Genomic DNA, 19,763 nt, shown 5'->3' with positions numbered 1-19,763 from the left:
CCCCCCAGCTTTTCTGAGTGAAGATGTTTCGGGGGGGGGGCTTGAAAGTTGCTTGTCTGACCTTCCCCTCCCCAGGATGGGAGATTTCCCCATCATATCCGGGGGACTTTGTGCTAGACTGAAAACCAAGCCTTGGAAGCAATGGAAAAAATCTTGTTGTGGAGGGCAGCCAGAGAGGTGGCATTATGACTTCCCCTTCCAAATGCAAAGTTCCTCCATTGCATCCCAGGGACTTGCAGCTGAGCCCTCCTAGAATGCAATTCAGAACTGGAGTGTGTCAAAACCTGACTTCCCTCTGAAGTCTTTCCGCATATCGCAGGAGATCCCTCCCTCTTCTGGGAAGGATCAGGAAACTTTGGTGGTGGTAAGGACTCCCAGCTTGGGCCACAGTTCCACAGACTGCAACACACAAGCACTACCATAGAGAGCGCCAGGGGTCATTTCCTGCAGGAGCGCACAGGAGCAGAGCTCCGGCAGTAAAGAGCCTAGGGGGTGGGCACATGCAACAAGCCCCACCCCCTGCTCCCAGCAGCCCTCAAGCAGAACAAGAAGCAGCCAGGTAAGTTGCAGAGCTCCCCCCCGCCCCCCCTCCAAAACAGTCCAGTGACACCTTTAATACCAAGTTTTATTCAGGTACAAGCTCTCCTCCTCTGCCAGGACAGATATGCAAATAAGTTATGCTAATGAGTTATGCTAATGAGCTCCTGCACCTCTTTTTCTATGAAATGACCCCTGGAGAGCACCCACTCTGGATCTGAGGTGCTCCCAATTCCCCTAAGAGTGTCTGAAAGCAAATGCCTACAAATGGAAGGCGAGGCTTACGTACCCCACACAGTAGACATCAGGAGGCTCCTCCTCTTGGCTGAGCCAGGGCTGCAGACCCTCCCGAGGTGACTGACCATTCACATTGTACGTCCCAACAAAAAACCTGCAGAGAAACAGAAGAGCTGCCCAGAGTCACAAGCAGCAGCAGGGTTCTGCCCACCCCCACTGGCCGCATGACAGGCCCAGCAAGCAGCCTCTGCTCTCTCCACACCAGCCTCTGCTATGCCTAAGCAGAACAGCCACTTGCTACTGTAGAGGGGAAAAGAATCATTCTCCCTCAAACAACCTTCACCTCTTTAGGCACAAAGCCACGTCCCTCCCCACCAATCCCTCCAGACTGCCATTACCTAAAGCTCTGGAGGTTTGTGTATGAATCTTCCTTCTGCTTGAGCCAAGACTGGAGGAGGCCGTCTCTCTGCCCACACAACTGAGTGGGCAGGTCCTGTGTCCACTCAGATGCTGGCACGTGGGACAAATGGACCGTCTCCCTGGCAGTCTTCGGCCTGTCAAGGGAGGGGGGCAGAGAGGAGAGGAGTCAGATGCTTAAACTGACAGAGAGCTGGGGCTGACAAGCCAGGCCCACTCTGGGTCCCACAGCTTGGTTCAATCCTGAGACAACCACGTTTTCTCTTTCACACAGCCAGGCTGAGATGCAAACTGCCTGCCCCTGGGTCTCCTAACCCGGAAGGATGGAAGTGGGCTGTAGGCAGTCCACGACAAGCAGTGCTCTCCATACACACAGGCACACCACATCACATGCTTCTGGTGCCCATACCTGGGGGCAGCCTTGACCTCACCACTGGTGCTCCATTCTGAGTCCACTGCCGTTGCATCTTTGTGCCCTGCAACTCCAAAGAAATCCCTCTGTGGCCTTTTCTGTGGTATGCAGCTGTTTGCCAGCAGGGCTTTCTCCCAGGGAAGGCTGTTTACTCTGCTCACCTCCCAAGAGGCCTGCCATCCTGCAGGGACTCCGCTCTCCAGGAAGGCCAAGGAGAAAGAGGCATGCAGCTGGACAAAGAACTCCCCCATGACAGACCAGAAGAAGCCGCAAGCCCCGCCCAGGCTGTTTGCAGAACCCCTTTAGTTAGAAAGGAAGGGTTGGGCGGCACCTGTCTGCAAGTGCCACCTTTGTTGAGAGCTCCTTGTGTGGCCCCAGACAAGCTGCCAGCCCAGGGCTTTTGTTCCAGAACTGGTTTTGGTTGCAGCCTTAGACTGGGCAAAGTATGCAGTGCTTTTCAGCATGGACTTAATGTCTTTACTACTGAGCCAGTAACATGCGCTCACTCTCACATGCCCAGGTTTCGACACTGGACAGTAGAGTTTCCAGACAGGTGAGAACCTCAGAACCTCTCATTAAAGGGTAGGGGTCAGGGGCAAGCATGAGCCCAACACCACCTAGAAGTAGTGAGGAATTCTACCTGGACCGCAGCGCTTCCTGACCTCCCGCAGGAACATCTGGGTGTGTGAGCCAAAAGGCAGCTGCACCAACAAGCTGGTACCGCCTGAGGTGATCTGGACTGTAACATCAGAGCCTGCGCATTGAGGAGACAAGAGGAGAGTAGCATGCACATTATTATGGTTGGCACTTGCCCACTGCAGACTAAAGTGACCTTCACTAAACACAACTGCAGCTCCAAAACTAAACCGTGGGGCAATGCTGAATGAAGGCCCTTGAGCTTGTTACAAGCAGGGGCCATGTAGCACCTTCAGCTATGAACCTGCAGCTGCCCTGCGGCAAGCCCAATTTCATCAGATCTTGGAAGCTAAGCAGGGCCGACCCTGGCTAGTACTTCAAAGGGTGACCTCCCAGTAGGGTTGCCAGGTCCCCCAGGGGGGTAGGGAAACCCCCGCTTGATGGGTCTGTTCCCCACCAGCCTGGATCGAGCTGCCGGGGGGACCCCCATCCCCAAAATGCCGGGATCGCAGAGATGTGCCCAGTACCAGGTACGTTGCAGGGGGGGCACTCTATCATTCAAGGGAAAACCCAACGTGCCCAGCGCAATAACGTCACTTCCGGGTGATGTCATCGCGGTGCACGAAGATCTCCTAGAAGGGGACCGGGACTCCCTGCTAAAAGGTAATTCGGACTTGGCAACCCTACTTCCCAGGAATACCAGGGCCAGGACACAGAGGCAGGTAATCAAGCCACCTCTCTGAAACCTCTTATCTCCAATAGGGGTCACCAGAAGTCACCATGACTTCCAGGCTCACAAACACACGCACACACACAAAAGGAGAGGGGATGACAAGTTGCGGGACCAATGCCATTCGACTAAGATCTACCCCATCTTGCACTGACACTTTGTTGTTGTATTATATTGTTTTACTGTTTTAGACTGTTTTATCTGTTTTAATTCTGGCACTAGTGCCTCGTTATTAGCCACCCTGAGCCTTCGGGGAAGGCGGGATATAAATCCAAAAATAAATAAATAAAGATTAAGAAGAATCTGCAGCTGCCTCTGAGACAGGCTGGCCTGAATTATTCCTACTGTACAATCTGGGTTTCTTTTTGTGCAAAATGTATATTTTCTTTTATTTATTTACTTCATTTATACCCCACTTTCCTCTTCAGTGGAGATCCAAAGTGGCTTACATCATTCTCCTCCTCCATTTTATTTTCACAACAGCCCTGCGTGGTAGATTAAGCTGAGAGTGTGTGACCAGCTTTCATGGCAGGAGTGGGGATTCAAACCTGGTTCTTCCAGATCCCGGTCTGACACTCTAATCCTGGATCCCCAAACTTTTTGAGCCCGGCAGGCAAATTCTGCCACAGCATGGTGGGCAGCTTACCTTCAGTCACACAGTGAAGATCCCAGAGCTGGAGTAGCAGCTGCTGCCCAAGCAACAATCTTTAAAAATCTGCACAGCCAATCAAATCTCCAATGGCCAGTCAGAAGCCTTGCTTGACAAAAGCCCCACCCACTTTCTAAAAACATTTTGTGGGGCACAGAAAAGGTGTTGGCAGGCACCAGAGAGCCCAGGGGCACCCCCTTGGAGATTCTTGTTCTTACCATTCCATCATATTGGCTCTCAGTGGAGAATGTGTATAGTCATATAATTTTTGCAGCCTAACCTGCCAGGAAGTAGATTGATTGAAAGATTCTGGGGGCATTACCCTTCTTAGGAATCATCCTGTTAGGAACCACAGTACTAACGGAGCCACTCACCTGGAATCTGCAGGCCGTCCTCCAGAGTGACTGTCAAAAGATACAGAGAAAAGCAGTTACTGGTGGAGGAGCTACAAGAGAGTTGCCTTGATCAATCCTTGCCTTGGGGTGAAGGCTGCCCCAAAAACCAGAAGAATGGACGATGCCTTCTACTGAACCTGTTGGGAAAAGAAAGGCATCTACCCGCTGCCTGTCAGCTGTTATTTGGCATGGATCCCTCTCCTCAGCTGGACTGAATCATTTGAAAATTTCACATAGGCAAAAGGGAAACAGAGGAAGCTCCCCCCCACACACAGATATCCTCTGGGATGTACGGCAGCCACAGGGGAGGAGGCAAACATTGGAGGGGCCGAACAGCCTCTACCTTCTTCCACTGCAAATCCCTCCTGGATGAGTAGAACCCTGTCCAGGCCAACATCCTCGGCAGTGATGGCCATTCTCCGGTGAGTGTAGAGGCATATCCTGCAGGCACAGAGAGGGAAGGAGAACCTAGCCAATCCTCAGTACCAGCAACCCATGCCATCATGTACACCAGCAAAAAAAAAACCCCAACGTTTTTGAGCCTGCAGCCGCATTTGGAATTCTGACATGACATGGTGGGCACATAGGGATGCCAAGTCCCCCCGGGGGGCGGGGAAATCCCCGCCCAGGAGGCCCGTTCCCCGCTGTCGCCGGATCGGGCCCCCCGGGGGAACCCCACCCCCAAAGCACATCACACGGAAGTGACACAAGCACGTCGGGGATGTTGGGGGCGGGGCCACAGCCACAATCATCCGAGGGAAAACTCTATGGATTTCCCTCAGATGATTGTGGCCCCGCCCCCAACATCCCCGACGTGCTTGCATCACTTCCGTGTGACGTGCTTGCGGCGCACGCGCGAAGACTCACAGAGCAAGGCTGGACTCCCCCACTCCGGAACAGGTAAGCACTTGGCAACCCTATGGGCACAGCAACAAATCACACATCCCAGCAATGCTTAGAATACCAACTTGTGTCTACAGCCCATCACAGTCCTACTGTGTACTGTATAAACCCAAACCAAGACACCCTTAGGTCAAATAATGGGTGGGGTCATAGCTGTGTCAGCATGCACTGGTTGGACATTTCTGAGTGTCTGTCACAGGGGCATTGCCGGCATGCCACAGCATGATTGGTGGGTTGCAGTAGGGTTACAGAGAACTCTGGTGCAATTGCTATGGCCTCTGCAATCTGGGATTAGGCGATCTTTCCCACTCTGTTTCTCCACTATCAAGTGAGGGTAGCATACAGACTGGTGGCACTGATGCTGAGTCAGCATCAGTACCTTAGGATGAGATTGGCCCGCCGTGTTGTTGCTAGAGGCGCTGCCTTTACTCTTAGGTAGCCCCATAGCAAGGGCACCCCACTTCTATCCTGATCCAGAGACCCACAAAACTCAGGCCAAGGAAGGCACTCTTGGTTCTGAAACACAGAGCTAGCCACAGCTCTGAAAAAGGGGTCTCCATTTTCAGATGACAGGCAACCTCAGAGCAAGCCTCCAGTCATTTCTAAATATTTAATTCTTTGTCTGAATACTTGTCTTTTGTACTCTGTCCCTCAAGATACCAGGATAAACCAATCAAGCATTCAAATTATTAACGATCCTTCCTGACACTAATCAGGGACATCTCTCACCTTTTGTTTACCCTGGCCAGGACCATTAGTGGTCAGGTAATCCATTTAACTAGCCACCCAACACCTGGCTTCTATTGTTAAATCCAGACCCTGCCTCTCTGGAAGCCCATTGGTCACATCTAGGCCTTGCCCATCCCGATGCCACACACCCTTGGGACTCATCATTGGTCCAGGAAATCTATTGTTCTCACCTGAGACCAGCCCCCAGGACCGGCCATTGGTCTTCATTGTCTTCCATAGGGTATATCCCAGCGTAAACATGGCCTCAGACGGTGTGTTTTCTGCCATAATCCAAAATGGCAGTCCACCCCTGAACTCTCTGAGTTTAGGCCACAATCCTTTCTTCATGGACCTCTGCACATCTGGACCAGGTTGTATCATCCCTCTATAAACTATTAATCACCTCTGCTTCCTTATAGTTCTATATTGTGTGTGTGAGTGTTTGAATATTGTTTGTATGCTTGAGAATGTTTAGTAAAGAAATCATTATTTCAGCCACCCAGTTTCTGTGTCTGTTCCTGGGTTCTCAGGAATTCTAACTCTGGTATACACAGGTCAGATCCTATAGATAAGCCAATTGCATATTAATAATTATAATTCCCCATCTTTATTAAATAATAGAGCAATTTGGCTAACAGTGTGCTCCTCAGCTGCAACATAATGCCTGTATGAGGAGGAAGATACTGGCATAGGAAATAATCTCCTCCTCCTCTTCCTGCAGTTCCCCATATGGTTCTTGTCTTCATGTGTTATCGAAGCGGCACCAGACCCTATGACAACACCTAGGCAACGTACATGGACTTTCCGTGGCTCTCAACCAGGCTTAACAGTCGACTCTCCATGCCCTCCTCGGCAGCCAGGATTCCCTGCACGGTGTGCAACTGATGGTCAAGGAAGGGTCAATAAAAATGCTGACCCTCCCCCAGGGCTGGAGCTGGCAGCCTCCCAAAGGGTCCCAGGAACATGCGCCTGCACACACACACACACGTTAGCTTGGCATAAGCAGCCAGCTATTCTCTGCCCCACTCCATGCCCACACGAAGGAATAGCCCAGCGAAGCAAAGCACCCTTCTGGCATTCACATTCACTCCTTTCCTGAAGGATATGGCCAGGCAAGTCTCCCCTGCAGACAGCGTCTCCTGGACGGCGAAAGATTGGTCCATCCTGTGGGTCGGGAAGGAAACAGAAGGGGCTCAGAAGATGGAACCCAAACAGGAATCTTTTTCTTAACTGGGCATGATGGACACCAAAGTCCCCCAATTTTGATAGGAGCTTCATCTGGACCGTGGGGCAGAGGGGAACTGTCATCAGTGTGTGGTTTTTTAATTATCACTTATTATTTAATAAGCTTATAATTCACATACCTACTGGGGGGGAAGAATTAAAAGACACAGCATCTCAAAATTGTTTCATAAGACGGCAGTGCCAATATGCGGAGGGGAAGAGAGAGCAAATGAGAACACTTCCTCTTCTCCTACTTTGGAAATATTACAAAACTACTTTCTGACATAATTCATCGCTACACCCCCCCCCCAGCTTCTCATTCTTCCTATGGGAAGAGGCATGTACTTCTTAAGAACCACAAATCTAGATACAGAGCCTTGATACTTCCATTAGGCCATGCTGTTGCTATATACTTCTGTATCTTTGTATTATCTGGGATACTTCTGCTTTTACTTAATCATTATAAGTTCACTCAACCCTCTTTACGTTTCCTCAGATGAACCATGGTAGATCTGATAAATGGTTTCCAGAAAACACAATGATCAACAAGATCATTGTGTTTTATGGAAACCATGACTGTTGGTTTTTCCTTACGATGATAATGCACCTATTCAGGTGTCTAAGACTAGGGAGATGGAAGCCACCATCTGCACCACAGAAAACTGGAGGGAAGGAAGCTCACAGGACCAAAGACGTGGCTGGCAAGCCACATACTGAGTAACAGATACCCAGAGCTGGTTCCAGGTTTTGGGAGGGCTCTAGGCAGCGAGTGCTCAGGATCAAGGGAGAAACCCCTTGGTTTCGCAAGGGCCTCGGTTCAGGCACAGTCAAGTGGCTGATACAGCCAGGCAGCCAATGGCATTTGCCCTCAGGAGCAACTGAGGTTGGTTCACACACACACACCCCATCCCCAGAAGATGATCCTTCCCTCTCAGGTCTTGGGCAAAGGGGACAGGGTGACCTGTCCTTGTTTACAGAAATCTTTTACAGTCAGAGTTGTTCAACAGTGGAATCAGCTACCTAGGGTGGTGGTGAGCTCCCCCTCACTGGCAGTCTTTAAACTGGCTGGACAAACACTTGCTCTAGGGTGATCCTGCACTGAGCAGGGGGTTGGACTAGATGGTCTGTATGGCCCCAACTCTGTGATCCTATGATTCTAAGTCCCTGCTATTGGAAGCAATCATGCCCTGGCAACAATGGGGAAAGCAAAGGCAAAGCAAACCCAGTTACTAGCCCTGTGCAAGGACTGTAGATGCTCGCTCCACCCCAATGCTGATCCAAGCGACAGTCTCACAACAAGGTCCAGTATCAAGGGCTCATTCACCTACACATCTTCTAATGGGATATATGCTGTCACGTGTCAGCAGTGTCTTCCTGGCATTTACACTGGCCAAACCCAGCTGTCTCTATTGCAGGAAAACAAATGGAAGCAAGTCAGACATTTAAAAATGGAAACACTCAGAGGCCAGGGAGGAAACTTTCCAGCCTCCTTGTCTTTCACTAATAAGCGTAAAGGTTGTCATACTCCATGAAAGGGAGACTCTGGCATAAAGCTGGAATTCGTATGCGACCCTGACACTGTCAAGATGGGGCTCAGTAAAGACTGGGGAGGCCAGCTCATTATAAGTGCCACTGGAGTCTTGTCTTATTTAGCTCGCTATAGAAGATCACTGTCCCCGTTTACAAGTTCAGAAATACTGTTCACTTGCTGGCAAACTTTATTGGCAGTTGGGCATGGTTCATATCCACTCTAAATCTAGCCAGCGTCCTTCTATCTGTACATGTGTATGCACTGAGGTTGCCACCTCAGGGTTGGAAAATTCCTAGAGCTTTGCAGATGGGGCATGGGCAGGGCAGGGTTTGGGGAGGGAGGGACCTCAGCACATATAGTGCCATAGAGTCCACTCTCCAAAGCAGCCATTTGCTCCAGGGAAAGTGTTCTCTGTTGGCTGGAGATCAGTTGTAATTCTGGGAGATCTGGAGGTTCACTACTGTAGTGTGGGTACATGTATACCAGTGGTCCCCAATCTTTTTGAGCCTGGGAGCACCTTTGGAATTCTGACAAAGGGTGGTGGTTGCAGCAACAAAATGGCTGCTGTAGGGGGTGGAGCCAGCCACAAAAAACCACTACCATAGCTTACCTTCAGTCACAAAGATCCTCGTGCTGCAGTGGCAGCTTTTGCCAAACCAACTTTTTAAAAATCTGCACAGTCATATAGGGTTGCCAGAATCCAGATGGTGGCTGGAGATCTTCCAGAATTACAACTAGCCTCCAGGTAAAAGAGATCAGTTCTCCTTGAGCAAATGGCTACTTTGGAAGGTAGACGCCATGGCATTATGCACCACTGAGATCTCTCCCCTCCCCAAACCCCGTCCTCCCCAGGCTCTACCTTCAAAATCTCCCAAGCTGGTAACTCTAACAATCAATCAAATCAATGTCAGGAAATGGATGAAAGTGGTTCCAGTTCCTGGGCCCCAAGAGAGAGGATATAGAGCTCAACATGGTGGTGAAGTGAAGTCCCATTTGCTGGCAGGGAGCTACTGTACAGGACCCTCTGGAGCAGCTCAGTTTGCAAGACCTGAACAAGGCTGTCAATGACAGGACGTGTGGAGGTAATTAATTCATAGGGTCACCCTAAGTTAGAAGTGACTGACAGCCAATGCTCCCTCTAAGCTGTGGAGTCTTGTGAGCAAAAATTCTAGTTTCTGAGCTACTGGCATTAAAGTTCTGAGTGAGCGATTTGGTGACTGCATAAATTAGTTTGCTCTGGAGCCATCCTTCCTGAGCTCAGATGAAAATGTGTGAGCTGGAGGCTAAAAAACTGTGAGCTAGTGTCAGAACCCACAGCCATCAACGAAGTACATGCATTCAGGAACAATTATACTTTTATTGCAGAGCTATAGATGCAGTAACATAGGCACTGTTAAGAATGGCGGCGGCCCCGTGGACATAATAGGATATAGGGTATTCGTATGCACACACCCACCCACACAGCACTGGCCAATTAGGCACCCTCCCGCGCAGGATAAAGCTTAGAGACCGTTAGGTAGCTGAAGCTGAGAACGAACACTCTCCCACGACACCTAGGGAAAACCCAGACACCACAACACCCTCCTGCACATCTGTATAGATAAGCATTTCGGCGCACAGCAGAGAAAGCACAGAAAGGAATGCAGTAGTAATTAACCTGAAATGAAAGCAATAGCAATTAACCAGATACAGACCAAACTCCCCAACCTTCATGGCAGCATAGCTGACAGCTAGCTCACACTAACTCAGCTTAGAGGGAACACTGCAGCCCATATCACCCACACAGGTGGCAGCGCCCTTACACAGTGGGCATTCTAGCAAGGGGCTGCTTTGTGGTATGAGGCCCCACACTGCCCTGGGATGACTTTTCAGAAGTCGACCTGGGTCAGCAACATCCGAACTTCCAAAAGTAATGGTGGCTATCTTCAGCCTTGCTTGCTTTCTCAACCCAGATTCCGGGGGGGGGGGGATTCCTTTGGGCTCGGGCGGTCCTCTTTTCTTATAACGCTAAAGCCGTTGCCCGGACTCTGGCAGGCAGGGAAGCTCCTGAAGGGCAGGGAAAGCCCCCACCCCACCCCCGGACAGCGGCATCTCTCCTCCTCCTCACCCAGCTGGCTCTTCAGCACGCAAAGAAAGCCCCACCGCGCCCCGCAGAAGGATAAGCTCCCGCCTCCGACTCCCAGCTGCCAAACCCACCCCCCTCTCAAGCCCGGAGGCTTCGGGACTGCCGATAAGAGACCCCCCCTCCCTCCTCGCAGGCAGGGGATGCCTCGCCTAGACGGGCTGCGCTTGGTTACCTGCCGTCCCCTCGCAGGCAGTGGCCCCCTCCTTCGCCCGGACGCTGCGCTCCACATCAGCAGCCCAGCAGCGGCCCCTCCTGCCTAGAGGCAGTGGCCTTGGCCGCGTAACCCTTGAGCAGCCGAGCGCAAACTGCGGGCCTAGCTAGCTTGGCTCTGGGCTGGAGTGGGATTGTCAAGGCCTAGAATCGATCCCCGGGCCGACGTCCGTAGGGCAGCAGAGGACACCCCCCCCCACCCCAAGAGCGTGGTCGGAGGGATGGCTGGGCTACGGAAATGACCTCGTTTCCTCTTTGCTACTCCCATGATCTGTTCTTGAAATTTACAAAGTTACCTTTCCGTCACGTTATTTCATTGCTGATCACTGATTGAACCGAAACTAAAAAATTAAATACATGAGTTCTTGCCGTCTCCATACCTAAGATAGTTGGCTCTAAACCTTTATTGACTTACTGTCCTCTTTGCAATGGTGACTGCTTAGAATGGTGATAGAAACATCCATAGCAAGATATGCCAAAAGGGCAGTGTCAGTAAGGTTGCCAACTCCAGGCTGGGAAATTCCTGGAGATTTGGGGATAAAGTGTGCGGAGATTGGAGTATATGGGCAGGAGGGATCTTGGATTGATATAATGTCATAAAATCTACCCTCTGAGGCAGTCATTTTCTCCAGGGGAATTTAAGTCTGTAATCTGGAGATTCGTTATAATTCTGGAAGATCTCCAGACTCCACTTGGAGGCTGGCTGCCCTAGTAGGAAACAGCATTCTTGACCCAGCCATTTCTGCATCTGCACTTTGCCAGTCTATAGACAAGGTAAGAAGTGGTGCAGTTCTATTCAAAGTCTGAAATATTGCCCCAAACCAGTCTGAAAAAAAGATTGGAGGACAACACAGAGAACAGCAGATAAGTTTAGCCGCAACAATCAGATTCACCCATGAACCAGTGCCAAATCCATGCAGGGGGGCAGGGCTTGGGTAAGATACTTGGAGTTCGTCCCCCACCTCTTCATTTGCATTTTCCCTTTGAGACATGCTGCACTGTTGCATCTAGGGAGAGCATAAGGTGTCTTCAGAGTACTCAAATAAGCAGGCAGCTGCAGCGCACAAAGGCAGACCAAAGGGCACCACCAATATGGCAGTGAGACCCTTAGGGGCATGTGCCACTCCTTGCCTAGCCCTCTCAGATCCACTTTTTGAGGCCCCTAGCCTTAAAATAGAAATAATGATCCACAAAAACAAACCAAAACACCATGTGAAACTGATTTTTATTTAGCTGAGATATGCAGCAATCCTAAGCAGGTCTACTCAGAAGTAAGTCCGCTGTTATCCAAAGGTGCTTACTCCCAGGAAAGTGCTTTTTAGGATTGTAGCCACAGTATCTAACAGTTTGGTCCAGCAGGGATGCATGTTACATGTTGTAAAAATTATCAAGTGCCCCAAAGTTTAAATTAGAGCCCCCTCCCCCTTTGGGTTTAAGGGCCCAAGCCTGTCCCCCCTCCCCTTTTCTGCTTGGCCCTGGTTCTTCACTCCCAAACAAAAGACTGCAGTTCCAAACCAAACAGCACGCAAACAGCCATTCTTGCCTTGGAAAGGGGCTGATCTTACTTGTGTCTCTTTTGCTTGAAAATGCAGCTGCTACGGAGCAAGACGAGGAAAGCTGGACATTGTCCTGCATTAAAAGAAGTTGGTCTGTCACTCCCATAAACCAAATTTCAAGTCCAGTGGCACCTTTAAGACCAACAAAGTTTTATTCTCAAAATTTGTTCTACTGCTCCAGACCAACACTGCCGCCTAACTGGATCTAACTCCCAGAAACCATCACAGGGATTTCACAGTGAACACAGTTGCAGATGGGTAGCCAGGTTAGTCTGCAGTAGAAGATCAAGATTTGAGTCCAGTAGCACCTTCCAGTGTGTGGTTTTTGGAGAGTTTGCAAGATACATATCTGATGAAGGAAGTGTTGACTCGCAAAAGCTTATGCCCTGGAAATCTTGTTTGTCTTTAAGGTGCTGCTGGTCTCTGAAGGAGTTACCTCACAAGGAACAGAATCCTGACATTTGATTGTACAGAACAAGGTCCAAGGAGAAGTATCACACAATCAAGGCTGAACAAATGCACAACATTCTCCCGGGCAGCAAGAAGTTAAGAGTCACATCTTGAGTTCTGCTGCCATTGCTGAAGTAGCCACATCTAGTTTCCCCAAAGAGCTTCGCTGGACAAGTCCATCAAGTTCCACATTCTCCTTTTCACAGTAGTCAAACAGGTAGTTAGTTCCAAGAAGCCCAGTAACTCTCCCCTATATTTCCCATCCCTTCCCTTCTAACTAACCCCTGATCTCAGAGAAATTTCGGTTTTGCCATATTTGATTTCAAATGTTGGATCTTCTGGTCAAGTTGCTAATTTACATATATGCTACATTTAATAGGTGTGACCTTCTTATTCTTAGCTCTATCCAGTAACTTCCTATGTCAGGTCCTGGGGGCTTGTGGCTATTGTGGTCCTTGCCCGGACTATGTGCTCCAAAGCACGGTCATTGAGGGTACCCAGAAATCTTGTTGCTGGCACAAAGTAAACATGTACATGCAGCCAGCCAGTGGGAGGGTAGTCTATCTCCCCCTCCTTCAACCATTAAAATAATTATTAATTGCCAAGGAAATGATCAAATAGGATAATGTCAGTAAGTAATATAAAAGAGAAATTCCTGGCAGTATAAGCAACAGAGTGTAATTTTGGTCACAAGCCCAGTGGGGCAGCAGTGACAGCCATTGATGCCAAAGACTCCTAATTCCTAGAAAGCAGCAAGGTTTGGGTGAGGGGAGGGTAGTAACACAGCCCCCTTACCCTTCACCACTAACTGTTATCCAGCCAGAACTTCAGTCTCACTTATTGCTTCCTGTGGGCAGCTAGTGAAGGAAGGATGACTGAAAATTCTGTTAAGTAGCATTGAAGGGATGTGGGTGCCACAGTGGGGAAGGCAGAACCCCCAACCATGGAGGGGAAAACAACACACCTTCCTTCCCACACATGGAGGAGGAGGAGGAGGAGGAGCAGCATGTGGAAGGGACTCAGCTTTGCTGGGCCTTTTCTTCCTGCCCTTTGTGACTTCAAAGATTTCTCTCTTACCTTCTCCCAAATCAGTCCTCCCTGCTGCTCGGCTCTGGCAAATCATCAAACTGGTAGAGCAACCGAATTGACCACCAGTGCCGGAAGGGGCTGCTACTTCACACAAGCCTGCCAGGGCCTGTTGTACACAAGAAGCACTTCCAGGATCCCAACTATAAAAAGCCCCATTCCCGGGGCACTGCTATTCTGACCCAGAGCGCTTGCTCCAGCCCAACTCCCAGTCCAACTAGAGCAAAGCAAGAGGCAGGTAGGGAGATGAACTCCATTGCCAAAAGACACAAGCCAAAGGTTTAGGACAGAAAGCATAGTGCGTAAGCTCTGCCCAGCATAGGGTGAAAGGAGGGGGTATTTTCCTGAATGCCTCCCCCTTCTTTTCTGGAGAGGGGGCCTAACCCAAAAGAGGGAGTTACGCTAGCCCACAGGCATGGTCTCAAACCCAAAGACCCACTCCTCAACCTCAGAGACCCAGTTGTCAGTGGGACCCCAAGGAGAACAACAGGGCGTAGTTCAGGCCCAGTAGCACTGCCCCAGTTAGGAGCTGAAGCAGGGGGGCTGGAGCCAGGGACCCGGCCTGGTTGAAATGCACTTTGCCGTCCAGCTTGAGGCAGCTGGTTTTGGGCATGGCAGGGCAGCACTCCTGATAGCAAGGCTTGGTCGATCCTGCAGTGCAGGGCTGGCCAGATGTTTTGCAGAGCTTGCTGCAGCCTGCCACATAGTGGGCTCCTGTTTTCTTCATCTGGAAGGAAAAGAAAATGCAGAAGTAAGGTCATGGCTGCAGTTACCAGCCCTGTGGGATGAAGAGCTACAGCCCTTCCTGATGAGGGCTCCATGAGGGGTTGTGGAGTGCCAAGGCCCATTAGGGTTGCCAACATCCAGGTGGCACCTGGAGATCTCCCAGCATTATAATGGATCTCCAGACTACAGAGGTCAGTTCCTCTGGAGAAAATGGCTGCTTTGGAGGATGGACTCTATGGCATTATACTCCTCTGAGGTCCCTCCTCTTCCCAAACCCTGTTGTTCCTCCATCCCAAATCTCAAGGAATTTCCCAACTTGGAGTTGGCAAGGACTGGGGGTCTGTTTAACAAAGCTTGAGTCCAGTGGCACCTTTAAGACCAACAATGTGTCTGAGGAAGTGTGCGTGCACACAAAAGCTCACACCTTGAATAAAACTTTGTTGGGTTTTAAAAGTGCCGCGGAACTCAGACTTTGTTCTACTCACTGCTTCAGACCAACATGGCTACCCACCTGAATCTATCTTCAGGAGGGGCTTTTTGGCAGGGTGGTGGTGGAAGCCTGACCCATTTAAAGCGCAACTGGAACAAGAGGCAGCAGAAGGGGAAGGTGTTAACCATTGGCTTGCCAACCTCCAAGTGGTAGCTGGAGATCTCCCACTATTACAACTGACTTCAAGGCAACAGAAATCAGTTCACCTGGAGAAAATGCCTCATTTGGAAGGTGGCATTATACCCCATTGAAGTCCCTTCCCTCCCCAAACCCCACTCTCCTCAGGCTCCACCTCCAAAATCTCCAGGTATTTCCCAACCTGGAGCTGGCAACATTAGTTAATGGATCCAATTCTTTCTCAGCCTTTAAAGAGTAGTCTCTATTTTGGGAGTTTAGCCAATACCTAGCTAATGAGTTTCAGGGCTACTAACTCCAGGTTCTGAAATTCGTTGATATTTGGGGGTGGAGTCTTAGAAGGCCAGGTTTTCTGGGAGAAGAGGAACCTCAGCAAGGTATAATTCCTTAAAGCCTATCCTTCAAAGCAGCCATTTCCACCAGGGTCACTGATCTCTGCCATCTGGAGATCAGTTGTAATCCCAGAAGATCTCCAGGTCCCACCTGGAGGTTGGCAATGCTCTCTGACCGTTGCTCCTCTTCATGCTCTCATCAACAAGAAGGGAGGCCTGGAACAAGCCAGCTGACTTCTGCTTCTGAGGTGCCACGGCAACCATCTCACCGGGACTCATTGGACAGCTATTTTGTTAGGGGGTGTGGGGAGAGGTCACAGGAAGAATGGATTTCTGAAACAAGCTCACAAGTCAGGCCCAAAAGAAGGCAGCACAGCGTGGCAAGAGCCTGATGTTAGGCCTATGTGAGGGGACAGACAAGAAATGGTACCTCACAGAAGTCGAAACCCACAATGCAGCCGGCTGAAGCCTTCTTGCCCTTATAGCAGCCATCTCCATGGCAGGTGAAGGTTGAGCACACTTTCCCCTGGAAGGAATAAAGACAGGCAATCTCACAGCCAGAGAAGAATACCCGTTGTTGGGTAAAAGCGGGGCACAGAACAGTGGCAGGCAAGAATGTTACTTCCACAGCAGGACAAGAATCCTAGGTGATCAAGGGAGCTAGGGAAATGTCACATCTTATACAAACACAGTGTGGCACCTACATTTTTGGGGGGTGCTTTGGTGGTGGTTGTTGTGGGAGCCGGCGTGGTGGTGGGTGGCAGGTCACCTGGAAGAGACATGAGAGGAGAAGAGGGTGGAGACAGGGTTTGTAGCCTCAAGGGGAAGTTGATAACAATAAACTGCTGTGGTGGAATCCTTGTGTGCCCAGAGGACTCTGAAGGCCTGCCTGAAAATATAGCTGTGCCCAGAAGCCCCACTATTCACCACTGGATGGAAACCTCGAACAGACAGGCCACGTCTTAGTGCTGGAGCTATCATGGATAGCAAGGAAAAGACTCACCGTTTGCTGAGGAAATGGCTCAGGTTCACTTACCATAGGCTGTGGCATTGAGGCTGAGGCAGTTGGGCGAAGCACAACACTCCACTGTGCACAGGCTCATGCTCACACTGCCATTGGTCATGCACATCTCGGTGGCATTGCTATTCCCACATTCACTGCTGCACTGAGCTGTATAGCTGGTGCTGTTGAACCGGTAAAGCTGAAAGAGCCACAGAAGCATTTGCTGGGGCAAGCAAACAGCCAGCCATTTTCCCAGGTTGCCTTAATTGGGGGGGGGGGGGGAGGTACCCCACTTCCTGCCCCAACTTAACTGCCCCCTCCTTGGCTCTTCTGCTTAGGATGGCCTGCAGGGTGTCTTGGGGCTCCCTACCTCACAGTGAGTTGCGTTGTGGCAGGGCTCTGTGTTGTTGCCATGAACTTCATCCTGGTAGCATCTCTCCCCAGAACACTGGAAGCTTTGGCAGGTGAGCTGTAAGGAGAGGAGACAGGAGGGTTACCAGCTACAGGTTGGGAAATTCCTGGAGATTTCAGGATGGAGCTTAGGGAGGATGGGGTTTGGGGAAGGGAGGGACCTTAGCAGGATACAAAGTCATAGAGTTTGCTCTCTGAAGCTGCTGTTTTCTCCAGGGGAACTGTGTTGTCTGGAGATCCATTGTAATTCCAGGAGGTCTCCAGGCCCCACTTGGAGGCTGGCAACCCTAGGGTGACAGTGACCTTGCAAAGTCTAAAGGTGTTCCTTGGCCACGTGCCCAGTGCATTACCAGCAGACTCAGCTGCTGCCTGAGCCCTCCTCAAGGTCTGCCACATTACTTCCCAGTTGCCCTTTACATCTCTTCCGCCACCACCTACAGACTTTCCTGTCCCACTGGAGGGCTCCCCCGGAAAGTCTTCCCTCCCTGCAGTTCCCACCCTGCCTCCCATGATGCAGCTGCCGGCTGAGTTTCCTTACGGGCATCATGCCAGTTTTATTCATTGTGCTGTTCAACACCATGGGTGCTCCTGAAATGGGCCCAGGATCTGGAAGAGAAAAGGGGGTGAGCATAGGCAGTCTCATCCTGGGGGAGATGAAGATCTCAGAGGTGGGGAGTCCTGATGGTTAGTCCACCCTGCCAAGGCACTAGCCTGACCACAGACAGGCCCGTCCTGGGGCATGACCACCCCTTCCCCTCCCGGCATGCACCTCTTTTCTCTCACCTACTGGCGTGCAAACGTTCCAGGTGCTGAAATGCAGAGCAGCCCAGAACAGAAGGAAGCCTACAGAATGAGATAGGTAGATCAGAGCAGGCAGAAATCCCAAAAGGGAAGAGCTTCCTGTCAGGGGCTTCCAAGCTTGGTCTGAAAGTATCTAGAATCTTTCTTCAGCCTGGGCCAGGTGCCTGCTCCATGACAGGAGCCTGCAACCCAGAAGGCACCCCCTGCACAAGAACCAAAGCTCTTACCTTGGGCTGACGTGATCCGGTAGTCCGGACATGCCATTGTTAACCACAAGGACTTGCCACTACTGGGACCTCCGGCTGAGGAGAGTAACATGTTCCCTTTGAGAGAGAAATTTGAAAAACAGCAAGGCAGATTCCACCAAGATAGGAAACCTAGCAGTAAAATATGTTGTTGTTGTTGTTCAGTTGTACAGTCGAGTCCGACTTTTCGCAACCCCATGGACCACATCATGCCAGGCCCTGCTGTCTTCCATTGTGCTCCAGAATATACTCCCAGTCCCATACATATACACACAATCACCTAGGACTATTTGTCTACCAAGCAGCCTGAACTCCACTTTGCAATTCATGTCACTCTCTCTTGGCCTCTTCCACCAGGACTAAAAGAGATAAAAAAGCACAAAGTGCTCTCTTGGGCTGTTGAACTGTTGCTCCGTCTGGCCCATATACCTTGGGGCACAATCACCAACTAAGGAAACAACTGGGCAGTCTAGGAGCAGGTGACCAGGCAGCCTGGCCTCTCCAGAGTGAATTCTGGTAACAGGAACATATTCCAGAGCTTGTCATCCTCTGACCATAACCTCCACTCCTGTGGGAGGAGAGGCCCAGAAAGGGACAGCCAGCCAGGTAGAACACTCATTAGCCTTGCTTCCCCAAAGGAAATAGCTGCCTCTTTCTGCTCCTTAGACCAGGATAACTGTACATGGCCATCTGTTTCGCAGGGTACCTTGGGGGCCACTGGCAGCAGCTCACTCCCCACAGGCTGGTGCCAGGCCCCAACCAAGCACCTAGTGGACCCACAGAGCTCTAAGCATCCACAGCATGCTCCCTCTGTTCCTCCCTTATGTTTCACAGCATTAGGACTGATGCCAGCCAAGACCACCCAGTGCCAAGCTGGTCATCAAGGGCCCTTCCACAGCCCAAAGACACAGCAAAACCCACACCTGGATCTCCCTGGGAAGCACTCTCAGTGGAGGTGGAGAGCAACTTGATTTCTTCCTAGGAGACTGCTTCCACCTTTGCCATCCTTTCCATTGCTTTGATTTTGGTATTGATGTGAACTGCTTTGGGGATTTTGAATGCAGAAAGGGCTAGTCAGCTAGAGGACCATTCACCACGGCTGTTTCTGCCCTTTGCACTTCCCTTCCTTGCTTAAGGGTTGTGAAAATTTGAGCTAGTTCCAGAAGCCCTGTCTCGGGGTGGGGGATGCTTTCAGTAGCTGGGATTTAATAGTTCATGTCAATCATAATCTTGAAGTTCTATTTTATTTCACAACTGATCTATAAGCTCCACTCTAGCAAGAACATATTTTGAGTAACAACTGTTGTTGCCAACCTCTGTGTTCATGAGAGGGGTCTCTAGGAAAGGTCTTCATGAAAATACATGATCACTTTGTGTCTCGTAGAAGACAAGACTCATTGGAAAAGGCAAAAAGGCTTGGAAAAATCTAAGACAGTCATAAGAGCCCCATATGAAATGTATTGACTCAATAAAGAAAGCCAGGGCCCCCAGTTTGCAAGACCTGAGCAAGGCTGTCAATGACAGGATGTTTTGGAAAGGTTGAAAATTCACAGAGTTGCCATAAATTGGAAGCAACTTGATGGCATTTTACACACAGAGACACACACATTTATACAACGCCTACAAGGTGCATGCAGTTCTCCAAGGCTTGGGCTCCTGAGATGTGGCCAATGCAATTGAGAGGGTGAGGAAACATCAGGAAGTGACCTCAGTGTGGAGAGAGAGCGATCCTACAAGCCTGACAAGACAGCGAGTTTCAGAAGCTCTGTCCTAGGTTTCACTGCAATTGAGAG

At 50.3% G+C, this 19,763-nt stretch overlaps 1 protein-coding gene across 1 annotated transcript in view; it reads right to left on the bottom strand.

Annotated features, from left to right (window-relative positions):
• INPP5B (inositol polyphosphate-5-phosphatase B) overlaps window positions 1-10,744 on the bottom strand; it is a 28,519-nt gene extending 17,775 nt beyond the window's left edge. The window contains exons 1-9 of the mRNA XM_015410877.1: window positions 10,698-10,744; window positions 6,713-6,809; window positions 6,441-6,526; window positions 4,357-4,454; window positions 3,993-4,022; window positions 2,244-2,357; window positions 1,601-1,667; window positions 1,173-1,328; window positions 827-928 (exon numbers count right to left, since the gene is read on the bottom strand). Of these exons, the coding sequence (XP_015266363.1) occupies window positions 827-928; window positions 1,173-1,328; window positions 1,601-1,667; window positions 2,244-2,357; window positions 3,993-4,022; window positions 4,357-4,454; window positions 6,441-6,526; window positions 6,713-6,808 (749 nt within the window). The 5' untranslated portion in view covers window position 6,809; window positions 10,698-10,744. The remainder of the gene's footprint in view (window positions 1-826; window positions 929-1,172; window positions 1,329-1,600; window positions 1,668-2,243; window positions 2,358-3,992; window positions 4,023-4,356; window positions 4,455-6,440; window positions 6,527-6,712; window positions 6,810-10,697) is intronic.
• Between the last annotated feature and the right edge of the window lie 9,019 nt (window positions 10,745-19,763).

This window comes from Gekko japonicus, unplaced genomic scaffold, assembly GCF_001447785.1.
Source record: "Gekko japonicus isolate JY-2015 unplaced genomic scaffold, Gekko_japonicus_V1.1 scaffold99, whole genome shotgun sequence".
Taxonomy (NCBI): Eukaryota; Metazoa; Chordata; class Lepidosauria; order Squamata; family Gekkonidae; genus Gekko; species Gekko japonicus.
The sequence above is the reverse complement of the archived record's forward strand: the minus strand, read 5'-3'. Positions and strand labels throughout refer to the sequence as shown.